We start from the raw sequence: 25735 nt of genomic DNA on the forward strand, positions 1-25735 counted from the left end.
AGAAAGGATCTAACTTTCGGATTTAGAATAACTACTGGATTATCTATTTCCAAGAATAGGATTTCTTCAAATCAAATGGTTTGAACGAGTCCTAGATATAACTTTAAAAGTTACATTTCTCGCCAACAGCTGTAGCATAAGTATAATGTATCAGACCTTCAAAATTCCATTTTAGGACTAGACTTGTATTCAGGCTGCTTAGTCTTGACATATTTGTTTCAAATTCTAGATTATTGAGGAGATCAGGAGAATTTAAAAGTTTACACCTTATTTCATGACCTCAAATAAATATACACTGCTCAAGATAATAAAGGGAACCCTTAAACAACACAATATAACTCCAAGTAAATCAAACTTCTGTGAAATCTAACTGTCCACTTAGGTAGCAACACTGAGTGACAATCAATTTCACATACTGTTGTGTACATTCAACTTTGTACCAGAACAAAGTATTAAATGAGAATATTTCATTCATTCAGATCTAGGATGTGTTATTTGAGTGTACCCTTTATTTTTTTGAGCAGTATATAATACCCTAATATAGAGGTTAGAATTTATCCAAATTAGTTCAGTACATGGGTGTGTGATAGTAAAGAGTTCAGGGTGCCAAATGATTAATTAGTCTGGACAGTGATTCCAGTTTTTGCTTATGGATCAATGTAATGGCATCAGACAAAATTCCTTTTTAATATTCCTCTCCGTTTCTAATAGGAAAGTGGAAATGAAAATAACTTATTTTTGCTATAGTTACAATTATCTAATCAGGAAAGCTATAAAATGATTGGCATATTACATTATCTAAAGAAGAATGAATTCTTAATAATAGCATTATTATTATTAATAATAATAATAAAATAATAATAATAATAATAATAATAATAATAATAATAATAATAATAATAATAATAATAATAATAATCAGCAACAAACATTGAGGTTTATTCCTTGTGGATGTATGTTTTCAATGAACGGTTACACTTCAATCCCCAGAGGAGATACATTCACATATATCACAATGTCGAATTATATCAAAGTGGGAACAATCTAAGATGTACTAAATAATGGATCATATTAATCCCAATGTGAGCTAAATATTGGTACAATTTTTCTTATTAATGTCTGTTTGTTTTTGTCTAGTCTCCATTTCTTTTCTTTTTTCTTTCTTTCTTTTTTCTTTCGCTCTCTTTTTCTTTCTCTATCATAATCCTCTCTGTAATATAGAATGCAGCTGCGAGAGCAATCATGGGCTTCCCCAAATATGCCCATGTTACACCAACACTCCGCAGTCTGCATTGGTTGCCGATCAGTTTCCGGTCACAATTCAAAGTGTTGGATATAACCTATAAAGCCCTTTATGGCACTGGACCAGATTATCTCAGGGACCGCCTTCTGCTGCACGAATCCCACCGACCAGTTAGGTCCCACAGAGTGGGTCTTCTCCGGGTCCCGTCAACTAAACAATGTCGTTTGGCGGGACCCAGGGGAAGAGCCTTCTCTGTGGCGGCCCCGGCCCTCTGGAACCAACTCCCCCCAGAGATTAGAATTGCCCCCACCCTCCTTGCCTTTCGTAAGCTGCTTAAAACCCACCTCTGCCGCCAGGCATGGGGGAATTGAGATACTCTTTCCCCTTAGGCCTTTACAATTCTATGCATGGTATGTATGTATGTATGTATGTATGTATGTTTGGTTTTATAATAAGGGTTTTTAACTGTTTTAGTATTGGATTATTATTATATGCTGTTTTGTTGCTGTTGTTAGCCGCCCAGAGTCTGCGGAGAGGGGCGGCATACAAATCCAATGAATGAATGAATGAATGAATGAATGAATGAATGAATGAATAAATAAATAAATAAATAAATAAATAAATAAATATCAGCAGCTAAGTCATAGGGTATTATTGCAATAAATAAAAGATTCTGTTATCCTGAGGGGCAGGGGAAAGAAATTAAGGACAGAAATGAGAAGATAAAATCATACCAACTCACTACAGTCCCATCTCTACTCATATATCACTAGAGATACGAAGACATGTTAGGTTTTCCCATCTCTTCCAGTTCCTCATCAAATAATAAATTAGTCCAGATTGGGCTTTTCAGGTCTAAGGTTTTTTTTTCTAATCCCACCTTTATCGCTTTATAAGTAACTCTAGGTGGCAAACAGACCTACTACTCCTTCCTCTTCCGATTTTCCCCAAAACAACTCTGTTAGGTGGGATGGGTTGGGTTAGGTGGGTTGAGAGAGAGTGAGTGGCCTGAAGCTGTCATTCATTCATTCATTCATTCATTCATTCATTCACCTATCAGATTTGTATGCCGCCCCTCTCCGTAAACTCAGGACAGCTAACAACAATAAGAAGACAATATAGACAAATCTAATATTTAAGTTAATTTAAAAACCCCAATTTAAGAAACCAATCATACATACAGACATACCATGCATAAATTTTATTAGCCTAGGGGGAAGGGAAAGTCTCAATTCCCCCATGCCTGACAACAGAGGTGGGTTTTAAGGAGCTTACGAAAGGCAAGGAGGGTGGGGGCAACTCTGATATCTGAGGGGAGTTGGTTCCAAACGGCCGGGGCCGCCACAGAGAAGGCTCTTCCCCTGGGTCCCGCCAAACAACATTGTTTAGTTGACGGGACCCGGAGAAGGCCAACTCTGTGAGACCTAACTGGTCGCTGGGATTCGTGCGGCAGAAGGTGGTCACAGATTCATGCCTGAGACAGGACTAGAATTCACTGTCTCCTGGTTTCTAAGCCAGCACCTTCACTACTACGCAATCAGTTTAACAACATTTATTCTTTTTGGATAGCCACAGAATTTGGCTATCCAAATTCAGCATAGCAAAATGTATGCAAAGATCAAGATTAAATGCAGCAAATCAAGCAAAATAATATTGTGATGGCATTCTTTGCTATATGTTTATATAGCTCTGTATTTGTGTATCTGCATAACAGGCACTTCTAGGTCCAAGCTCAAGTTAAGTTATAATAATAAATTCACTTTGCAAGAAGCAATCCAAGCAGAAGGAAAAAATGGGGAAAGGGCCCATTCACTATATGCGAATAACACAACCCAAACAAAATTAAAGACTTTCAATTGTCATTTCCTTCAGTTGGAGAATGGGAGAAAGTAGGTTTTTGCTCAGCACTGTAATTGGATTCTAAGTGGCTTAGATGTGCTCAAATAATTCTATGGCACAGAATAACCTTTTACTGGCTCTTAACACACACATGAATCGTATAGTTAATCTTGCTTCACCTTTTAGGGTGAATATTTGAAATTGCTTAAATTCATTTCAAAGGCTACATCCCACTTACCCATTATAACAAGTGCACTGAAAAGTACCTCAAATTTATTTGTGCAATAGAACTTGTTTTTTTGTTTTTTAGCAAGCAAACTTTGGGAAGTAGGGTAAAATTCAGAGAGGGGAAAAACTTTTTCCAATAAACTGACTTCTGCAGAAGGTCAGACTTCTCCAGACCTCTCCAGGGTTTCCTTTGCAGCAGGAATAAATGCTATTCTACCTTGCAACTCAATGACTAGTACTGTTTTTCAACCAGTGTGCCGAGAGAGAGAGAGAGAGGGAAAGAAAGAGATAGCAAAAGAGAGAGGGAGAGAGAGAGAGAGATAGCAAGAGAGACACACAGAAAGAGATAGCAAGAGAGAAAGAGAGAGAGAGAAAGAGAGAGAGAGAAAGAGAGACAGAGAGAAAGAAAGCAAGAGAGAGAGAGAGCAAGAAGGGAGAGAGAAAGACATAGAGGGAGGGAAGGAGGGAGAGAGAAAGACATAGAGCGAGGGAAGGAGGGAGAGAGAGAGAAAGAGACTAAGGAAGGGAGAAAGAATGAGGGATGGAGAGAGAGAGAAAGAAAGGAAGGAAGAGAGAGAGAGAAAGAGGGAGAGAGAGAAATAGAGCGAAAGGGAGGAAGAGAGATATTTTTTTTGTCCAAACATTTTTAGTCGCCCCCCCCCCCCCCGCTCAATGTTCCCCAGGATTTTGAAAATATGAAAAATGTGCTTCAGCTCAAAAAAGGTTGGGAAACACTGGTTTACACTATTGTATTTGACCAGTATCTGAGATTTCTGAAGGACACGAATCTGACTGCTAATTGTTTCCCAACTATCTCATTCTCCAAAAGTATCATAGCATCAGTTGAACATGTCAAATCCCATAATGCTCTTATTTAGATTTCTTATCTTCACTGAAAAACTTTTGATAATACAGTACTACAGATACTAGGAACATTTTGCTAGTTCAAGCTTCACGGGGAGGAAAGAAATCCCAGAAAAATTGGCAACAATCTTTTCTCCAAGTTTATTACTGTCTCCAAAGTTATCTTGTAATCATGTTTACAAATCGACAAAGTTGGAACAGAATAGAAACAATGTTCTATGTCTGCTTTGATAGTCTTCTGTTGTGCAGTCATTCTTTTATATGCAGAAATGAGGACCTATATTTTCATCATACAAGCATTATGATGTTCCTTGCACTGAGAGTCAAAACCCAGAAAAGGGACAGGTGAGTTGCAAATCTCCATCTGATCAAGAGAAAGCAGAGCTTTCCTCTATGCCCTCCTTATATGAAAATTCAGTCCTCCATTCCACCTCAAATTCTGATTACTACAGTATAACCCTAGGGGTTTCTACTATTTTTCAGCTACCCAATCAGCATGAAACTACAGTAATTGCCTTGAATTGTTTTAAAGATTGCTGCCATCATCCCCCAGGTATTAAATAAATGACTAGGTTCTGTCTGCATTTTTAGACATAGGACAACATTTTTTTTTCTCGTGAAGTTGTCCAAGGTCCTGAAAATGGTGTAATTATCTTTACTGTATATGTTCTGTTTTACCTGTATACTTGTGCTCTGTGCCGTTTAGACCTCTGGGAAAGCCGCAATAGATATTCAGGGACTTAGCTTCCAAGAAAATGCAACATTTTAAGAGCTGCTGATTTTTTTTTCTGTCTTAGATTAAAATCCATGAGAAGGAGTGGGGTGGAGGGTAATGCTTGACTTTCTGCATAAAAACCTTCTGTCTCCTCACATAGGACACATAAGCATGTGGATGTATGATGTACAAGAAGAAAAAGAAGAAGAGTGGACTCAGAAAAGATATTTTATTCCTCCTGTATGCTATCCGTATTGTTGCCGAGAGTTGTGATGGAAGGTATTCAAAAAGAATGGATGTTGGGAATTGAGATGACTGAGAGCAAGACATTTGAAATGGTAGGTAGGTGGGTAGGTAAAAATGGAGAGAGGGAGGAAAGAAGCAAGAAAGAAAGAAAGAAAGGAAGGGGGCAGAAGCAAATTCCAAACTTTTAATTACTTTGGGAAAGAAGTTCAATTCTTTCTGATTTTCTTCAGGAAAAAAACCTTCTAAACTAAAGAGGCACATTCCTCCATGCCTATGTTTCATTGAACTGAAAACAAACTCTCTCTCTCTCTTTCTCTCTCTCTCTCTCTCTCTCTCTCTCTCTCTCTTATATTTATCACATGTTTTTGCTGAATTTGAAAATTAAGAGAGACTAGAATTTGAAAATTAAGGGAGACCTAGTCTCCCTTAATTTTCAAATTCAGCAAAAACATGTGACACATACACAATATAGTTTGTTGGCTATGAATAAATTAATTGCCTTGGAAATGGCCCTGGGTTGGGCCGAGGTGGGTAGGTAGGTAGGTAGATAGACAGACAGACAGACAGACAGATAGATACTGTAGATAGATAGATAGATAGATAGATAGATAGATAGATAGATAGATAGATAGATAGATAGATAGATAGATGGATAGATGGATAGATATTAGAATTCAGATGATGAATTCTAGGCCAGAACTTACATTGCTCACAGTCGTTTAATCCCACATTTCAAATACATCAAGATATCAAAGAAATGTTCCAAATACTTTCCCCATACCCATTCACATGATCCTTCTGGGCAAGCATTGTATGCCAATTGAATATTTCTTTTCAAAGCCTTGGGAGGAGGCGGTTACCAGCTTTCTAACTAATGCACTATATGAATTCAAACCCAGAGTTTATACTTTGATGAAGACCCAACAGCAACTCTTAGTTCTAGAAACCAAAAGTGAGAATAACCCAAGGGAGGCAATCGGAACCCTTGAATTTACACTTCAAATGTAAGCTGATTTCTCCTAAACAAAACATGCTTATTTTTCATAGCAGTCTCTGTCATCCTAGGTCAGTGATGGCAAACCTTTTTGGCACAGAGTGCCCAAATCAGAAGGAGCACCGGAAAGACAATAACCAGTAGGTTGGCGCATATGCTTGCCTCGGAAACCCAATGACCAGCTGGCTGAGCTGGGGCAACAGTACATGTGCCCACAGAGAGGGCTCTGCATGCCACCTCTGGCGCCCATGCCATAGGTTTGTTATCACGGTCCTAGGTAAAGATTTCTATACTTGATCAGGGTTAGTACAGGCTAATTAGCTACAGAGGTCTTTGGCAAAGCCCAGACACACTTCCTATGCAACACTGATAATTTTTGTGAATATCATGACTATCACTTGCAGAAAAATCCATACCAGTTTAAGTTAAGATGCCATTCCTCCCAAGTCTAACCTCATGTTCCCTTCTGAAAATTTCTCAACAACATAATGACTCGTAGCTAAGTTCCCTCATGAGCTATTTCCACTGAAAAGAAGGGGATACTTTGCTCTTAAGAGCATTGCACACAATGCACAGGGATACTTCTAATTTACCCATACTACTATGTTATTAAAAATAATTGCATATTTTATTTTAAGCCATCCCTCTTCCCATCACGTTCAGCAATTTTAAAAAAGCTGCTCAGGTTTCATATCCCTCTTGGTTTATAATCCTTCTGTCTGCAATTCAGTCATGATTTTAGAATTATCTTTATTTCAAGAATTGAAATTCTCTCTTATCTATCAATAAACCAAAGATGGGAAGCAATTAAGCTAACAGATCCAAAAGCTTAAAGAGACGCAGGGCAGGGAATGAGCATTTGAGATTTGGATTGGAAGGAGGGTCTTTTGGGAGAAGACAGGTAAGTACTTCATTTAGGACCACAATTGAGCTCAAGATTTCTGTTGCTAAGTGGGACAGTAAAGTGAGTCTTGCCCTGTTTACAAACCTTTCTTCCTGCCACAGTTGTTAAGTGAATCACTGCAATTGTTAGTAACATGGTTGTCAAGTAAATCTGGCTCCCACATTGACCTTGCTTGGTCAACGGTTAAAAAGGGGGATCAACATGACCCCTGGAACACAGCAATGGTCATAAGTATGAACCTGTTGCCAAACACCAGAATTTTGATCACATGACTATGGGATGCCACAACAGTCATGTGGAATTTTTTTTTGTAATTTTGAATGATCACTAAATGAAAGGTCAAGGACCATCGGTATGTAAAATTGCCAATAAGAGTAGGTCAAGTATAAAAATGGATAGCATATGTTAGGTTTGAGAATGCCTATGGGACCTATAGAAACATGGCTCTGGATAATTTTTGTCCTGTAGCAAGGTACAGTAGAACCGGGCTGAAATCCTCTGAAGTCTGCCATGCTTCGATTTGCACATTCATGCACACCGTGGGCACTATTGTGCAACAATGACAAAGGAGCATTTGGAAGCTATCAGTCTGCAAAAGTAGTACAACAGCAAGGGGGAGAATCAGTAGTGTGTTGCACCTGGTATGGCTGGGATAGGGGTTTTGGTAGCGGAAATGGAGATGCGCATGCGCACACATGCCCGCATGAGTTTTGGCTCCTGTGCATGTGCCAGAAGCAAAATCTCATGCGAGGACACTCTTGCGCATGAGATTTTGCTCATTTCCTTTGGTTTTTTTGCTTTCGTGCATGCCCAGAAGCAAAAATGTTGGCAAAAATTGCCAAAATCTCACTTTCATGTGCGTCCTCACCCGAGATTTGGCTTCCGGCACATGTGCAGAAACCAAATTTCACGCAAGGACTCACACGTGTGCCCATCGGATACCCCTGTGCTGGTCCCCAGGAGCGTTCCGGTAGCGACAAAAGGTAGGAACCCCCACCTGATCGTTGTATATATTGGTTAATAGCAGTTCACGTGAATCGGTAGCATTTTTTTACTAACAGTTTGGGCGAACCAGTCTGAACCCATAGCATTTCACCCCAGAGTAGAACCTCTGGTCACAACCATAATTCACTCCATAACTTTGGTCATTCCACAACCTAATTTGGTCATGACTGCAACCTAATTTTAGAAATTTGATGCTTACCAAAAAAAAAATGACGTAGAGGGGGAAATCACCCATGAAAAAAAATGTCACATTTTTGCTTGGAACCTGATTTGGTCTTGGTCAGAAGTGTTTGTGACCAGAGATTCTACTGTACTATTTGATTGCCTGTTCAATTAATGAATACATGACATAGATGTTCATTGTTCCAATATGCTTTCAGTGAAGGAACATGGGTGATTTATGTCAAAATAGCTTTCTCTAGCTTGGCAACCACTGGTTCTGATCTCCCTTGGTCTCAAACATTATACAGGTAGTTGCCAAATTACAATAGTTAATTTAGTGAACGTTCAAAGTTACAACAGCACTGAAAAATGTGACTTATTACTGTTTTTCCTAGTTCCAACCTTGGCAACATCCCCATGATTGTGTGGTCAAAATTGAGGTACGTGGCAACTGGTTCCTACTCTTGACCATTGCTGTGTCCCAAGGTCACGTCATCCCCTTTTGTGACCTTCCCACAAGTCGATGGGGAAGAAGCGAGACTATTAGTAACAACCGGCATATGAACTTATTGTAATGATTCCCTTAACGAAAGGTGGGCAAAACTCACCTAACAAACGTCTTAAGAGAAGAAATTTGGGGGCTCAGTTGCGGTCATTAAGTCAAGGACTACCTGTGCAAAAGGCATATGCCAGTCAAAGGTTTTCCCGCAGATGACAGCTTTGCTTTTGGTGCCATGCTTCAGCCAACATCAGCCAGTTTGAGGTTCTAGGTCAGTGATGGTGAACCTGTAGCACACATGCCACAGGTGGCATGTGGAGCCATATATGACCGCATGTGAGCTGTTGCCCTAACTCAGCTCCAGCATGCTGGCCAGCTGATTTTCAGTTCACATGGAGGCTCTGGGAGGGCGGTTTTGGCCTCTGGAGGCCTCTGGGGGGCAGGAGAGGGCGTTTTTGCACTCCCTAGGCTCTCAGGAAGCCTCTGGAGCCTGCAGAGGGTGAAAACCAGACCTACTGGGAAATGGAGGAGCGGGGGGGATCGTGCGCACATGCATGGATAGTGGGGCAGCATTGAATTATAGGCGTGGGCACTTGAGCATGTGCAATAGCACATGCACATGTGCTTTTGGCACCCAAGGGGGGAAATAAAGGTTCGCCATCACTGTTCTAGGTCTTCTCCAAATGCGCTTGAAGCCTCTGTCTGCTGCTGCCCCTGAAAGGAATGTCAACCAGCAAGCCAATGCACTAGGAAGATGAGCCCAGAGCTGACTGGGTGCTTACCTTTGGTTTTAAAAGCAAAGTTACAGTACTTGCAGACATAGGGCCTGACGTCTGTGTGCGTGCGAATGTGTTTCTTCAGCATGCTGGGTTTCTTGCAGCGAATTCCACACTCCTCACATACATACTTCCCTCGTCCACGGCCTCGCACATACACATACTCTTCGTTTGATTTGTACCTATGAGCAACAGGGTGTCATGGTAACAGAAGCAAAAGATTTCCCACCTTAACATAGCAAGTCTCCTTGAAAAGAAAAATATATAGATAAGCATTGAACCAACACACAATCCCATTGCATTATTCGTGGCTGCAGATTTAAAAAATGCACCGGGTGAGCATCGGAGAACCATGGGCGGGTGGAATCCTCCAGAACCAGAGAGGCAGATATTGCATTTATAACCATGGCACTTCTACAATCCTTGAATGGAGATTATCAGTTGCTTTTTTTTTTCCAATTCAAGGAAGCCAATGTTAGACAAGGAAGGCAGAGGGTCCATACCCATCCCATGCAGTTCATGGTTAGAAAGATTACAATAGCAATAAAAGAACCATGAGCGGTATCCAGACTCCTTAGAGCAGGGGTAGGCAAAGTTGGCTCTCCTATGACTTGTGGACTTCAACTCCCGGAATTCTTGAGCCAATCATGCTAGCTCAGGAATTCTGGGAGTTGAAGTCCACATATCAGAGAAGAGCCAACTTTGCCTACCCCTGCCTCAGAGGAACCAAATGATTAAACACATTTAATAAACAGGGGACTTCACTTTCCTGACAGTTTACAGAGATGTGGGGTCTTCTCTGAACTTGTTTTTTTCTTGCAGATGTTTCTTTACCCAAACTAGGTAACCTCATCACCACTAATATGGATGGTGTTACCAAGTCTAGGTAATGAAATGTCTGCAAACAAACAAGCAAGCTGGCAGAGCACCAAGGATTCCTCATGTCATCCCTCAGCTACAAATATTCTCCTTTAGTGTACAGAGAGTTTTATGCAAGAAAGGGATTTCCAAGCCCACCCTACTAAACCCAAATCTTTAGCCTTGTTTAATTAACAAACAAACAAACCCCTGAAATTTCTAAATCATATTCATCTTATTAACGTGGGATTCATGTGGAACATGTCAGGGAAAGATATCCCCACTTTTAAACACTGTTCACTTTTGGCTTAGCCTAGTAATAGGAGCTGCTATTTCCCACTAGAGTAACAAACAAGTCATCATTCATGTAGCTGGAAAGAAAGGGGGGAAAACTGTGGTGATATTCATAATTCACATCTATTATTTGGACAAGCGATTGGTTCCTCTCATTTTTCCTACATTCAAAGCATAGAAATATGTCTCTCTACCTAAAAGACGTTCAGATGGCCAATGTATGTTATTTGGGAGCGGGGAGGAAGAGAAAGGGGGGTGTCTTGAATTTGCAAAGAATATAGCTTGGCAGTATGTGTCTAAAACATTCAAATATTTTAAAAAATAAAGAATCTAAACAAGGAACGTCAGAAAGCTGAACTGAATCTGAACAATTCCATTGGCTAGTAATATCAAGCATGCTCTACACAAAAGAAAGTAAGAGAAATGTCAATTTTAGTTTAATTGTAGTTAATCTAAAACAAAGATAATAAATGAGCAGCAAATGCCAAAGATATATCGAATAGGTTTGGAAAAATATTAGTAAAGGTCAGTTAACACTAACATGTCTCAAGGAAGTTCAAGAACTGATGTGCCTACACACAGTACTCAATAATTCACTGAACAAGAACTTTTGTGTAATATATACCAGCACAAGAGGGAGGGAGAGGCAGAAATATCAAGAACCACAGAATCCTATCTCTTAATTATTCATTACCATGCTGGAAAAGGTAACCTGTTTGAAACAAAGCAAAAAGAAGAAATGGAAAGGTCCTAAGACCTCTCACTCTCTACCCAAAAACAAAATTGCAATGGGATTTTTTTATTTTTGCCATCAGAAAAGATGTGTCTGGAAGCCACATTTTGCTTCTGTGGGCCAGCCACTGAAGAATTCCAGTACAGTTTAATTTGTGCCAGAGCCGACCTCGTATGTCGATCATCTCGTATATCGAACAAATGCATTTAGATTTGGCTTTTCGCGCAGAGATAACTGGAAAAAATGGAATTCCTGCACCACCTAGTGGACGCTCGGCTCGTATCCCGAAGTTGAGCTCGGGTGTCGAACAGAAATTTTGCTTGCGTCGCAGCTCATAACTTGAAATATTTGCATGTGGAGCAGCTTGTATCTAGAGGTACTACTGTAATGCAGAAAGGCATAAAGTAGTGATGGCGAGTGCCCACCCCTATAATTCAATGCCTGGGGAGACCGAAAACAGCTTCCCCCACCCCCTGGAGGCCCTCTGGAGGCCAAAATTGGCCTCTTCCCCAACTTCTGGTGGGCCCAGTAGGCTTGTATTTCACCCTCCCCAGGCTCCAAAGGCTTCCCTGGAGATGGGGAAGAGTAAAAATGCCCTCCCCCATCCCCCTGGAGGCTCTCTGGAACCCACGAACCCAAAAACACCCTCCCAGGACCTCTGTGTGAGCCAAAAATCAGCTGGCCGGCACACACATGCACGTTCAAGCTGAGCTAGGGCAATGGCTCGCATGCCAGCAGATAGGGCTCCACAAATGAAATTGGTCGTTTTGACAAAACAAAGCAAGGTTTTGCTTTTTTTCTTTTCTAATTATCTTCTAATTATCCACTTTTATTTCTTTATGTCATTCTACTGCTTTCCATTTTTCTTCTTCTGTATATACCGTGTTTTCCCGAAAATAAGACGCTGTCTTGTATTTTTTTGAATCCTGAAATAAGTGCTTGGCCTTACCACTATGCACTCAAAACCTGATTGGGCTTATTATCAGGGGAAGGTCTTATTTTGGGGGAATACAGGGTAGTTTGAATAATTGAGACTGAAACTTATAAGTGTTCTATAGTTACAATTGCTACTGTTCACATAAAAGTCAGTAAAACTATCATTAAAACCCCCCCACAGATCCTGGGAAATCAACGAAGACCAGAGGTTGAGATCCACCTCTGCATCCCCATACTACTGCATAGCTATCCTGTTGCACAGTTATATGTCAGACGGAGTAAACTGGACCTAGTTATTTTTGCTAATGCACACAATTTTTCTAGAGTAGCTATTAGCTCAAAAAAAAAAAAAGGAAGTAGAGAAATGGAGTGCTGGGCTGGTTGGTTAACTCTGATGATAAAAGGCATATTACTCTTTTATGTCAGGTTCAGGTTAAAAATTCAAAAGAAAAATAGCCACAATATTGACAACACTGACTCAGAGGATGGATTCCTGCAAAGACATTCACTCATTCAAACAAACAGATGATTTGAGAAATGGGGTTTACCAATATTGCACCCTTGCTTTCCCCTATTTCAAACAAGGTGGGCCTTTAGAAACCCCCAAACCCAACTTTTCAGCGGGGTTTCCTTAGATCCAACCATGCTCAAGCTATCGTTCTCCAAGGCAATTCCAAAGAAGTCAGACACATGAAGACTGGGAAACCCAGGGCCAGGGAACTCTGCCAAACTGTCTGTTCCCAGATGCTGCATTACACCCACATGCAAGATTGGAGCCACAAACAGCTGGGAAATTTGACAAAACAGGAAAGGAATCCCTTCCAGACCTTAAATACACACCAAAAGGACAGGGTTGCTGAATGAGCATTGAGAAAATAATTATTCCCAGGTTAGTTATTGGGAGGGGGGATTACATCTTTGGGGGGTCTGGCCTGCTCTCTATCCAAATCTTACTGGGGCTATGAAATTATCTTTTGGAAGCTTGCCTACTGAGCGATGGAAAACGGAAGCAAGAGCAAAGGAATGAAAAGAAATGGTTTCTCATGAAGAAGCAACAGATTTCCAAGAATTTGGCCCAAGAGAACTTGGATGTTGGAGATATATCTCCTCCTCCTCCTCCTCCTCCTCCTCCTCCTCCAACATCATCATCATCACCCACCTCCTCCAAAACTGACATGAAAGTGTTCCTCGTCCCAATTCGATATATTCACAACTATCTCGCAAAATAGATTAGGTCAAAATGATGTCTTCTCCTCATGACATTTTCTACATCAAGTGATAATCTCTGGTTTGCCCAGGGCTTTAAATACACTTAAAATCTGGTCCCTCTATGTTGTTTGTCCAATGCTGGGAAATTTAAACGACTAGGATTTCCCTCTATCAAACAATACTGCAAACCTTCTTCTGCTTAAACTATTTTTAACCTAAGAATGCTTTGCGCTGCTTAACGTCAGTATACGTAATAGTGACAGGGAAATTGTTAAGAATAAGGAGTGGGATGGGAACGGAGATTTTCACTATCCTTCCCCCAGGAGTGGGGTGGGAATGGAGATTTTGCAATATCCTTCCCCCAGGAGTGGGGTAGGAATGGAGATTTTGCAATATCCTTCCCCTAGGAGTGGGATGGTAACAGAGGTTTTCACGATCCTTCCCCCAGGAGTCGGGTGGGAATGGAGATTTTGCAATATCCTTCCCCCAGGAGTGGGGTGGGAATGGAGATTTTGCAATATCCTTCCCCCAGGAGTGGGGTAGGAATGGAGATTTTGCAATATCCTTCCCCTAGGAGTGGGATGGTAACAGAGGTTTTCACTATCCTTCCCCCAGGAGTGGGGTGGGAATGGAGATTTTGCAATATCCTTCCCCCAGGAGTGGGGTAGGAATGGAGATTTTGCAATATCCTTCCCCCAGGAGTGGGGTAGGAATGGAGATTTTGCAATATCTTCCCCCAGGAGTGGGGTGGGAATGGAGATTTTGCAATATCTTCCCCCAGGAGTGGGGTGGGAATGGAGATTTTGCAATATCCTTCCTCTAGGAGTGGGATGGGAATGGAGATTTTCAGTATCCTTCCCCCAGGAGTAGGGGATTTTGCAGTACCCTTCCCCTGCTACACCCACCAAGCCACACCCATAGAACCAGTAGTAAAAAAAATGGGTATCACCACTGGTGAGTATGTTAGTAAAATAGAAAGCCAGGTTGTTTCCAAATGCATAATAGACAAATATTCTTAGAAAAAAAGCATGCACCAGTTAGTCCTCTCCCAAATCTTTTTTTTTAAAACATCCTATAATGGAAAGCTGTTGTCAGAAGGGATTTGCCTCAACAGAACCATCTGCATTTTGGATAGGAACCATACAGATGAAGCTCTGGATGGCACTCCAGATTTAAAATCCAAATGTGACCCTTTGTGTTGACTGTTTTTCAGCAGCTCTGGTGACCCAGGCGCAAAGAAGTGTGGTTACACAGAGCGGACTGGTTGCATAATCCTAACATTTTTGATCTGGCACAGATAGACAAGTAGCTGTCACCCACAAGAACAGGAATGCTTGGGAATTAGCAGATATTTTACCATTGTTGCTAAGACACAAGATGTTACATAACGAAACCCAGAAAAAAAAAGCCAAACTCCAGCAGTTGCCACATCTCTCTTCTTCCCACTGAGATAACTTTTGAGTATTTTGCATCAAATAGCAAAATGAATGAGCGGCTCAGAAACTCATTTCTGGGTATTTCTATAGAACTCCCTCTCTGCTCAACAGCATTAGAAACCACACTCAATCGAGGCATAGCAATAGCAATGACACTTAAGTCTTACCATGTATCATGCTTTACAGCCCCCTCTAAGCGGTTTACAGCAGACTATCAATCCTAGGTCTAGAAAGCTTAGAACTACGACGCCTAAAACACGATCTAAGTATTGCCCACAAAATCATATGCTGCAACGTCCTGCCTGTCAATGACTGCTTCAGCTTCAACCGCAACAACACAAGAGCACGCAACAAATTCAAACTTAATATTAATCGCTCCAAGCTTGAGTGTAAAAAATATGACTTTAGCAATCGGGTTGTCGAAGCGCGGAACTCATTACCGGACTCAGTAGTGTCAACCCCTAACCCCCAACATTTCTCCCTTAGACTATCCATGATTGACCTCACCAGGTTCCTAAGAGGCCAGTAAGGGGTGTACAGTGTTCCCTCGATTTTCGCGGGTTCGAACTTTGCGAAACGTCTATACCACGGTTTTTCAAAAATATTAATTAAAAAATACTTTGCGTTTTTCCCCCCTATACCACGGTTTTTCCCGCCCGATGACGTCATATGTCATTGTCAAACTTTCGTCTGCCTTTAAAAAACATTTTTTTAAAATAAACTTTAATAAATAAACATGGTGAGTAATAATCTAAATGGTTGCTAAGGGAATGGGAAATTGTAATTTAGGGGTTTAAAGTGTTAAGGGAAGGCTTGGGATACTGTTTATAGCCAAAAATAGTGCATTTACTTCCGCATCTCTACTTCACGGAAATTCGACTTTCACGGGCGGTCTCGGAATGCATCCCCTGCGAAAATCGAGGGAACACTGTACATAGTTGCACTAGTGTGCCTTTCGTCCCCTGTCCAATTGTCTCTCCTTTATCTCATATATCATATATCTTTTCTTCCTTTCATATATCTTCTCCTCTACTTTTATATCTTTTCTTTATATATAATACTTCATGTCTATCCTCTTCAGTATGTATTGTGCATTGGACAAAATAAATAAATAAATAAAAATAAAATAAAATAAATCATATTTCCCTCAACAACTGGGTCCTCATTTTACTGACCTTAGAAAGATGGAAAGTTGAGTCAATCTTGAAGTGATGAGGATTGAACTCCTGGCAGTGGGCAAAATCAGCCCACAGTGCTGCATTCTAACCACTGAGCCACCATGCTCATTGAGCAAGCATAGGTGGTCAATACTTGGACTCACAACGTACTAGAGTGTAACTGGCTCTATTCTATGTATACATGTGCCTTTGAGTCAATCCCGTCTGAACGTGTTCCTATTGCAACAACATACTTAACTGAGCCAGGGAGAAGCTAATATGCTGTGGGGACATCCATTAACTGATTAGCTATCGCTGACCCTATATACTGCTCAAAAAAAAAGGGAACCCTTAAACAATACAATATAATTCCAAGTAGGGGCCATGAATGTAACATCTTATCTTGTCCAATTTGTAGCTGTTCTGTATGTATGTGGGTTTGATTGGCTAGTTCATTGGGGTTTATTGTGGGTTTTACTGTTCTTATTACAAATTATTTGACGAGTCTGCGGAGAGGGGCGGCATACAAATCCAATAAATAATAATAATAATATATAAATCTGTTTATTTACTAAATCTGCACTTCTATTCTACTAGTTTTTCTCATCATTCCTATCATCCTTTTCCTCCCACTTAGGACTGTATGACTGTAACTTGTTGCTTGTATCCTAAGATTTTTATTAATATTGATTGTTTCTTCATTGCTTATTTGACCCCTATGACAATCATTAAGTGTTGTACCACATGATTCTTGACAAATGTATCTTTTTCTTTTATGTATGCTGAGAGCACATGCACCAAGACAAATTCCTTGTGTGTCCAATCACACTTGGCCAATAAAATTCTATTCTATTCTATTCCATTCCATTCTATTCTATATGTACCATTTACTGTTGCAAGCTGCCCGGAGTCCCACTGGGACTGGGCAGCATAGAAGTAAAATTAACTAATTTTAATTAAATATAAGGAGATATACCATATACCTACCTACCCAGCTGAATTCTACAGGTGTTAAGGCTAGGGATTAATTGGGTGAACCCTGTTTGTCAGAGAGCTATCAAGTAGAGAGCAAAGTATTCAAATAGGCAAACATTCAACTTGATTTCTGCAAGCAAGAATCCCCAGGAAATTATCCAGTTTAGAGGACAAGAATATTTCGGATGAAACAGGGTATTTACATGGTGAATTAAGAACAATCCAAAGTTTGTGGCAAATAATAAACTTCATGGATTTGACACCAATACAGGGAGCCCTTAGCTTATGACTGATGCATAACAATTATTCGAAGTTCTGACAGACTCACCAGAAGATGCTCACAACCTTGTTTCAAAGTTACAGCAGCAGCCTTAACCAACTGTCCAGCCTTACAACTGACTGCAGGGCTGCTTCAGTGGGCCCTCCCATCTATCTCCCACCCATCCTGCCAGACCCCCGCAGACTTTCATCTGGTTCCCGCTCTCTAAGGGGGCTCCATTTGCCTGTGGAGTCTTCTTAAAAATGGAGCCCCTTACAAGCTCATGGCAATAGCAATAGCACTTAGACTTATATATCACTTTACAGCCCTTTCTAAGCAGTTTACAGAGTCAGCCTATTGCCCCCAACAATTTGGGTGCTCAATTTTACTCATCTCGAAAGGATGGAAGGAGTTTAACCTTGAGCCAGTCAGGATCAAACGTCCAGGCTGCAAATCAGCAGAAGTAGCCTGCAGTACTGTACTCTAACCACTGGCTTACTGCTTGCACCCACCTGGGCATTTTAAAGGTCCTGGGACCCATATGGCCCTTTGGCAGGTGCCGCTCTGTCCCATGGGGCCAGAAGCAGAGGATGGGGGAGGCAGGCAGGGAGTTGACAGGGCCATCAGGACACCTGCAGGGGACAGTAGCCGCCCTACAAAACAATCTCAATTTTTAATGTGGCCCCTTGGGACAATTAACTGCCCACTCCTGTAGCTTGCCATGAAGCAGCTCCTGTGTTCCAGTAGTGCAGTGGTACCTCTACTTACGAACTTAATTCATTCTGTGACCAGGTTCTTAAGTAGAAAAGTTTGTAAGAAGAAGCAATTTTCCCCATAGGAATCAAAGTAAAAGCAAATAATGTGTGCAATTGGGGAAACCACAGGGTGAGCGGAGGCCCTGTTTCCTCCCAGGAGATTCCTAGAGAGGCCCCACGGATGCTTCTCCCCGCCTTTTCTGGTCCTGTTTCCTCCCAGGAGATTCCTAGAGAGGCCTCACGGAGGCTTCTCCCTGCCTTTTCCAGCCCTGTTTCCTTCCAGGGGATTCCTAGAGAGGCCCCACGGAGGCTTCTCCCTGCCTTTTCCAGCCCTGTTTCCTCCCAGGAGATTCCTAGAGAGGCCCAAGGAGGCTTCTCCCCACCTTTTCCAGCCCTGTTTCCTACCAGGAGATTCCTAGAGAGGCCCCACGGAGGCTTCTCCCTGCCTTTTCCGGTTACAGTTTCGGAGGCTCCGGTTTGTAAGTAGAAAATGGTTCTTGAGAAGAGGCAAAAAAATCTTGAACACCCGGTTCTCATGTAGAAAAGTTTGTAAGTAGAGGCGTTCTTAGGTAGAGGTACCACTGTATCTGCTGCCTGGCTTTAAGTTCCCTTAGATGGCTGCATGGGAAGCCATTCGGCTGAGATCTGTGGAGACCCCAAAAAGTAGGAAGTGGAACATGGGGTGCCTCAGGGAGCAGTGGAAGCCTTAGGAGTCCCAGGGCAGGTGGCCTGGGTCTGCACAGGGCCTCCCAGGGTCTCCTCAGTGCTTGAGACAAAACGTACTTCACTTAAGAACCTGCACATTGGTTTAACACAGCCACCTTAGCAGGAAGTGGAAGTTGTTAAGCGAGGCCATCTGACAATCACTGTCAGTTCTTGTGATTGTAAGGAGCAGGCTACTTTACATTTATAAATCAAGGACTACCTCTACTGATACATATACTGAGAATAATCCCTATGTTGGTTCCACAAAAATATTTTAATTATATTGATAAATTAATGGCCAGATTTTTAGGAAGGAGTCTAGGGTTATTATTTTTTTAAAGTTTTAAAAAGTTTTTTTGACCATTTTCTTCTTTACAACATTTCCACATTGGTATACATCCTTAATATATCCATTTTCTCCCTTTCTTCAATCTACTTTTATATATACATATGGTTCTACTATACATATCGCTATATTAATATACTAAATGTAATATACTAAATTACACATTCATTGTGTTTCATTCCCATTTACAGATTTGTTACTAATTTCTGACTCCTATATCTTCTCCATTTAATCTTTTCTTAACCTTTCAACCTATCTTCTGACCAATAGAACCATTCATTCCATATCATATAATACTCTCTGCTTTATCTTTTATTTCTTTTGTGAGTCTATTCAATTCTGCAAACCCTAAAATTTTCCTTATCATGTTTTCCTCTGATGGAGTATTATTCTCCCGACAATTTTGTGCATATATTATTCTAGATACTGTTGTAATATGTACAATTAAATATTGTGGGGTTTTTTAAAAATCATATTTCCCTTTTAGCATTCCTAATAAAAATTTCATATTTTAAATTTCCAATTTCATATCTAGGATTTCCTTCTAAAGTTTCTCTTACAACGAGGGTGGTTTTAATTTTTTTTAAAAAAAAAACAATACCAGGTTTGTTTATTCACCTTGATCATGTACTAGGATTAAAATAGTACTGAGTATTTGCCACTGTGGGCTCAGTTTGAGAATTACATTTAGTATCCTTGCATGTTCTTGGTTTTAATTACAGGAGAACTTGGTTAATTTGTCATTATTACCAGTTAAATATTGTTGCTATATAAGCCAGGTATGTGGAAAGCAATTGGGGGTTAACAATGTTAATGTTTTGTTAAACTATATGACCCAAGTTTGAAACATTTAAGTCTAAGAAAAACCAGATATATCAAGAATGGACAGCTGCAAAAAAAAAAAAAAAAGGTGATTATGTACTCATGGAAATATGTTGGTCTCCCAGACTCTAAAAATTCATTTAACATCTGTCAGCCCTCAGCCGTACAATTAGCTTTGTACCAAAGGAAAAACTAGGCTAGACAATACAATTCCGTGTGGTTTAGGCTTAATTCATTTTTTAATGGAATCAAAATGATGAAATGTAAGAAAATTGTATTATTTTAAGAGCCTGAGAAGGAATGGATGGATGACTGGATAGGTGAAATATATATTCAGTCTTCAATATTTCTAAATACTTAGAAATAAAGTAGCTTTATGGGGGAGGTGTTTATGAGTTAAGTTTAGTACAGATTCTTTAAGATTTTCTTTTTGTTGTGGAGTTTTTAAACATTTGCTTCCTGTCCCTCACCAGCCCCTTGTGTATTTCAGATAGGATTTTTTTTTAGTTTGCATTTTTTAATATAATAATTTTCTTTTTAAAGTGTATCTTCTTTCCAAATATTTTAAATGGGACAGCATTGTAGCCAATTCAAATTCCCATTTGACATCTAGGATTGTTTAATTATTCAGGCTCAAAATTTTTGAATTAGGAATACTTTCTTTTTTTTTAGCCAAGACAAACATGTAGTCAAGACATAAATAAGTATATTTACCATCAAACACAGAAAATAAAGAATCCAGACAAGAAGACCAGCCTGTCTTAAGCAGATCAACCACCCTGGTTTATGCCCTAGGACCATGAGGGCGAACCTATGGCATGTTCACTACAGGTGGCACGGGGAACTCTATCCGAGGACATGCGAGGTTGTGCCCCATCAGCTCCAGCATGCATGCCTGCGCTGGCCAGCTGATTTTGGCCTTCTGGAGAGGAGAGATCATTTTTGCCCTCCCTAGGAATGCCTTCTCCAAAAGATGTGTGTGTATGCCAAGCTGTGGAGGGCCAGAGCTGGGCTGCCCCATCAGAGGGAGAAAGCGAAGCTATGTCAGCCATTTCCTGGCACCAGAACCGAACGGGCCCTTTGGAGCAGCTATGAAGGCACATCATAGACTGGGACCCTGATTCGGCGGTTATTTTTTCCTTTCCAGACCACCTCCAAGCAAGCTTTGCACAAGTGGTTTTTGTTTGTTTGTTTGTTTGTTTATTTAATTGGATTTGTATGCCGCCCCTCTCCGATGACTCGGGGCAGCTCACAACACACATATAAAAACATTGTACGTAGAACATCTGATCCAATTAATATAATTAAAAATCTTTAAAAATCCTAAGGCACTTTAAAACATTCATTATCATCCACTTGATAAGTAACACTTGTAGGTCAAGGGGGGAGATCTAATGACCCTCATCTGGCAACAAAGATGAGTTTTTAAACTTTTTGGGAAGGCAAGGAAGGTGGGGGCAGTGCGAATCTTCAGGGGGAGCTGATTCCAGAGGGCTGGGGCCCCCACAGAGAAGGCTCTTCCCCTAGGTCCTGCCAGCCAGCATTGCCTGGCTGGTGGGACCCTGAGGAGACGAACTCTGTGGGACCTCACCAGGCGCTGGGATTCGTGCAATTTGTTTGTTTATCCGCCCCTTCTCGACAGACTCAGGACAGCTTACAAGAATAAGTACAAAAAATCATGTGGGAAACCTAATATTAAAATAATCTAAAACCCCCAATTTCCTAAAAAATACCTATCATCCACATTCATCCTATTTAAGTTACTCGTTCATTGCATTGGCTGGAGCTAGATATTAACACTCACGGCCTGCTGGCAAAGATGGGTCTTCAGGGCCTTGCAAAAGGCCAGGAGGGTGGGAGGTACAAATCTCGGGAGGCAGTTGATTCCAAAGGGCCGGGGCCACCACAGAGCAGGCTCTTCCCCTAAGCCCCGCCCAGGTGGCATTGCTTGGCTGACGGTACCTGGAGAAGGCCGACAATGTGGGAGCTGGGATGCATGAGGCAGAAGACAGTCCCATAAATAATCTGGTCCTAAGCCATGTAGGGTCAGCAGCTCTTGTACCACTGCCCTCACCGCGTGGTGGGAGCTGGTCTGACCTAACCCTAGGTAAAAGTAAACAGCATGTACCCTTTGCACATGTGTGCTAGTCATTCCCGACTATAGGGGGTGATGCTCATCTGTTGCAGTGTAGCATGAATGTTAGAATAGGAATATATCATATTATATATATCTGGACCTCTAGCATAAAAATGCTCTGCTTACCCTGATTCCATTATAGCCAGGATAGGACGGTATTAACTTGCTTAAGTCTGCATTTCTGGTGAATTTGCAACAAGAAGACAACTGACCATAAAAGGGTTCAATAAACATCTCACTGATAAACAAGTATACAGTGTTCCCTCGATTTTCGTGGGGGATGCGTTCCGAGACCACCCGCGAAAGTTGAATTTCCGCGAAGTAGAGATGCGGAAGTAAATACACTATTTTTGGCTATGAACAGTATTCCAAGCCTTCCCTTAACACTTTAAACCCCTAAATTACAATTTCCCATTCCCTTAGCAACCATTTAGATTATTACTCACCATGTTTATTTATTAAAGTTTATTTAAAAAAATGTTTTTTAAAGGCAGACGAAAGTATGATGTCATCGGGGCAGGAAAAACCATGGTATAGGGGGAAAAACCCTACATATGATGTCATTGGGGCAGGAAAAACCATGGTATAGGGGGGAAAACCGCGAAGTATTTTTTAATTAATATTTTTGAAAAACCGTGGTATAGACGTTCCGCGAAGTTCGAACCCCCGAAAATCGAGGGAACACTGTACATCACTCCAAACAGGACGTTATATGATCAAAGGGGGAAACTTACATTGCCTGAAACAAAACAGGACGAGACTGTGATAAAGGAGATTTGTTGTGATAAGGCAGAAGGCTTCAGAGAAATTAGGTGAGAAACATTTGCTCAAAGGAAATTATTCAAGGATATTGGTTTGTGATATCTGGGGAAAGGAAGGACTCGAAGATATGTCATGTTTGAAGTTATGTTTGTATATCACTTGACATGTACGTGTAATTATCCCCATCTGCTTATGCACCCAAATAAAAAGGGGTACACAGCTCAATACTGTGTCACATCACCCAGAGAGAAAATGTGTCCAAGTCTTCTTTCTAGGATTCGCGTTCATGAGTGACCCCCCTTGGCTGGGTTGCTCTTAGTCCCTCTGAAGACATTGTCTTGATCAGGGACTTTGCAGCACCTCACTCATCCCTGTTTCAAAACCGAAAAGCCAGTGCTGTTCAAAGACATTCTCTGTGGTCATGCGGCCGATATGACTAAATGCCGAAGGAACATGGAACTCTGTTACCTTCCCACCAAACGTGGTCCCTATTTTTCTACTTGCATTTTTACATGCTTTTGAACTGCTAGGTTGGCAGAAGCTGGAACAAGTAGCAGGAGCTCAGTCCGTTACGCAGTGCTAGAGATTCAAAGTGCCAAACTGCCAACCTTTCTGATTGACAAGCTCAGTATCTTAGCCGCTGGGTTCATAAACTTTCCCCCAAAGGTAAAATGTATTTTCTGCCAAGAAAGGAAACAACATGGTTCCCGTTTAGCAATTCTTCCCATCTTGTCTCATACAGTGTGCAGAATTGCACATCATACTAAGTCTTGCTTGTTTGTTAGATAAGCCACAATAAGCAGGCTCGTATACCTGCCGAGTGGTAAATCATGATTTACAAAGTGCAGTCCAAAAGAAATCTAACAAGCCACATTACTACCTATGGTGGAGAAGTTAACCCAGAAGTCATAATTTGGCAGCGGCTGTGAAAGGAGGAGTGGGAAGTCAAAGAATCAGAACAATTAGTGATGCTTCCTGACTTCGATAAATTGCAGATGTGTGGACTTCAGCGGTGGAAGTGATGTGCCGGTGCCTGGAGGCTGTTGGGGCCTGGATGGGTGTCAACAGACTCAAGCTCAACCCGGATAAGACGGAGTGGCTGTGGGTTTTGCCTCCCAAGGACAATTCCATCTGTCCGTCCATTACCCTGGGGGGGGAATTACTGACCCCCTCAGAGAGGGTCCGCAACTTGGGCGTCCTCCTCGATCCACAGCTTACATTAGAGAACCATCTTTCAGCTGTGGCGAGGGGGGCGTTTGCCCAGGTTCGCCTGGTGCACCAGTTGCGGCCCTACCTGGACCGGGACTCATTGCTCACAGTCACTCATGCCCTCATCACCTCGAGGTTCGACTACAGTAATGCTCTCTACATGGGGCTACCTTTGAAAAGTGTTCGGAAACTTCAGATCGTGCAGAATGCAGCTGCGAGAGCAGTCATGGGCTTACCCAGGTATGCCCATGTTTCACCATCACTCCACAGTCTGCATTGGCTGCCGATCAGTTTCCGGTCACAATTCAAAGTGTTGGTTATGACCTTTAAAGCCCTTCATGGCACTGGACCAGAATATCTCCGAGACCGCCTTCTGCCGCACGAATCCCAGCGACCGATTAGGTCCCACAGAGTGGGCCTCCTCCGGGTCCCGTCAACTAAACAATGTCGGTTGGCGGGCCCCAGGGGGAGAGCCTTCTCTGTGGCGGCACCGGCTCTCTGGAACCAACTCCCCCCGGAGATCAGAACTGCCCCTACTCTTCCTGCCTTCCGTAAACTCCTCAAAACCCACCTTTGCCGTCAGGCATGGGGAAACTAAACATCTTCCCCTGGGCACGTTGAATTTATATATGGTATGCTTGTGTGTGTGTATGTTAGTATAGGGGTTTTTCTTAAATTTATAATATTTTAATGAATTGGATTATGTATTGGATTGTCTTTTCACTTGTTGTGAGCCGCCCCGAGTTTTCGGAGAGGGGCGGCATACAAATCCAAATAATAAATAAAATAAAAATAAATAAATGTCTCCAGCCTGTATGTCCACTGTTGAAGTTTCTGGAGTTGGATTTTATTTATTTGGAACTACCAAGGTTAGACAACACTGACCTTGTTCTCTTGTTATTTGCTAAGACTTGGTTAACATAAGAACATAAGAAGAGCCAGGCTGAATCAGGCCAAATCTCATCGAGTCCAGCATTCTGTGTCCCACAGTGGCCCACCAATTGTCCATGGGGATCTTGAGCAGAAAGAGAAGGCAAGACCCTCCCTTTCTCTTGACTCCCAACAAATGGTACCCAAGGGAATCTTGCCTGCTTCAACCAACATAGAAGCGGTACATGAACATCCATTTCAATAACCACCAATACACTTGGCATCCATGAATCTGTCTAATCCTGCCTTGAAGCTACCAATGACCCTCTGGGTGAATAAATATTTCCCTTTATTTGTCCTCGCTTTCTTACCTACGAGCTTTAGGGAGTGCCCCCTTGTCCTAGAATTGTGTGATATGGTTCTTTGTCAAGGTTTTTTTTTAAGCCTTATCTCCACTCCCAGACTTCTGAGATCCAAGCAGGCTGTGGGTTCATAATTCAATTCATTCTTTTAATATTATGATTAATTTGTCACACAGCCACCAGATATTTAGACTGGATTTGACATTTTTATCCACCTATCGAGTCATTTTTTTTATCAACAATTCTTAAATTTGGACTGTTCTGTGGCAGATATTTGCCTGTTTGAATTCTAAAGCCTAAGAATACTTTGGCTTAGTTTTCTATTAGAGAGTTTATTTTATGGTCCCACCAGTTTTTGCTTGGAGACTACAGTATGTCTTGATGATATTCCAATGCACCACTTGTACTACTTTGTCCAAATATTATTTGTAATCA

The 25735-nt window shown here is 41.4% G+C and overlaps 1 protein-coding gene across 1 annotated transcript in view; it reads right to left on the reverse strand.

The window, feature by feature from the left end:
* HIVEP3 (HIVEP zinc finger 3) overlaps nucleotides 1-25735 on the reverse strand; it is a 286250-nt gene that overhangs the window by 20154 nt on the left and 240361 nt on the right. The window contains exon 6 of the mRNA XM_070764121.1: nucleotides 9482-9657. Coding sequence (XP_070620222.1) covers nucleotides 9482-9657 — 176 coding nt within the window. The remainder of the gene's footprint in view (nucleotides 1-9481; nucleotides 9658-25735) is intronic.

Source organism: Erythrolamprus reginae, chromosome 11 (genome assembly GCF_031021105.1).
Source record: "Erythrolamprus reginae isolate rEryReg1 chromosome 11, rEryReg1.hap1, whole genome shotgun sequence".
NCBI lineage: Eukaryota > Metazoa > Chordata > Lepidosauria > Squamata > Dipsadidae > Erythrolamprus > Erythrolamprus reginae.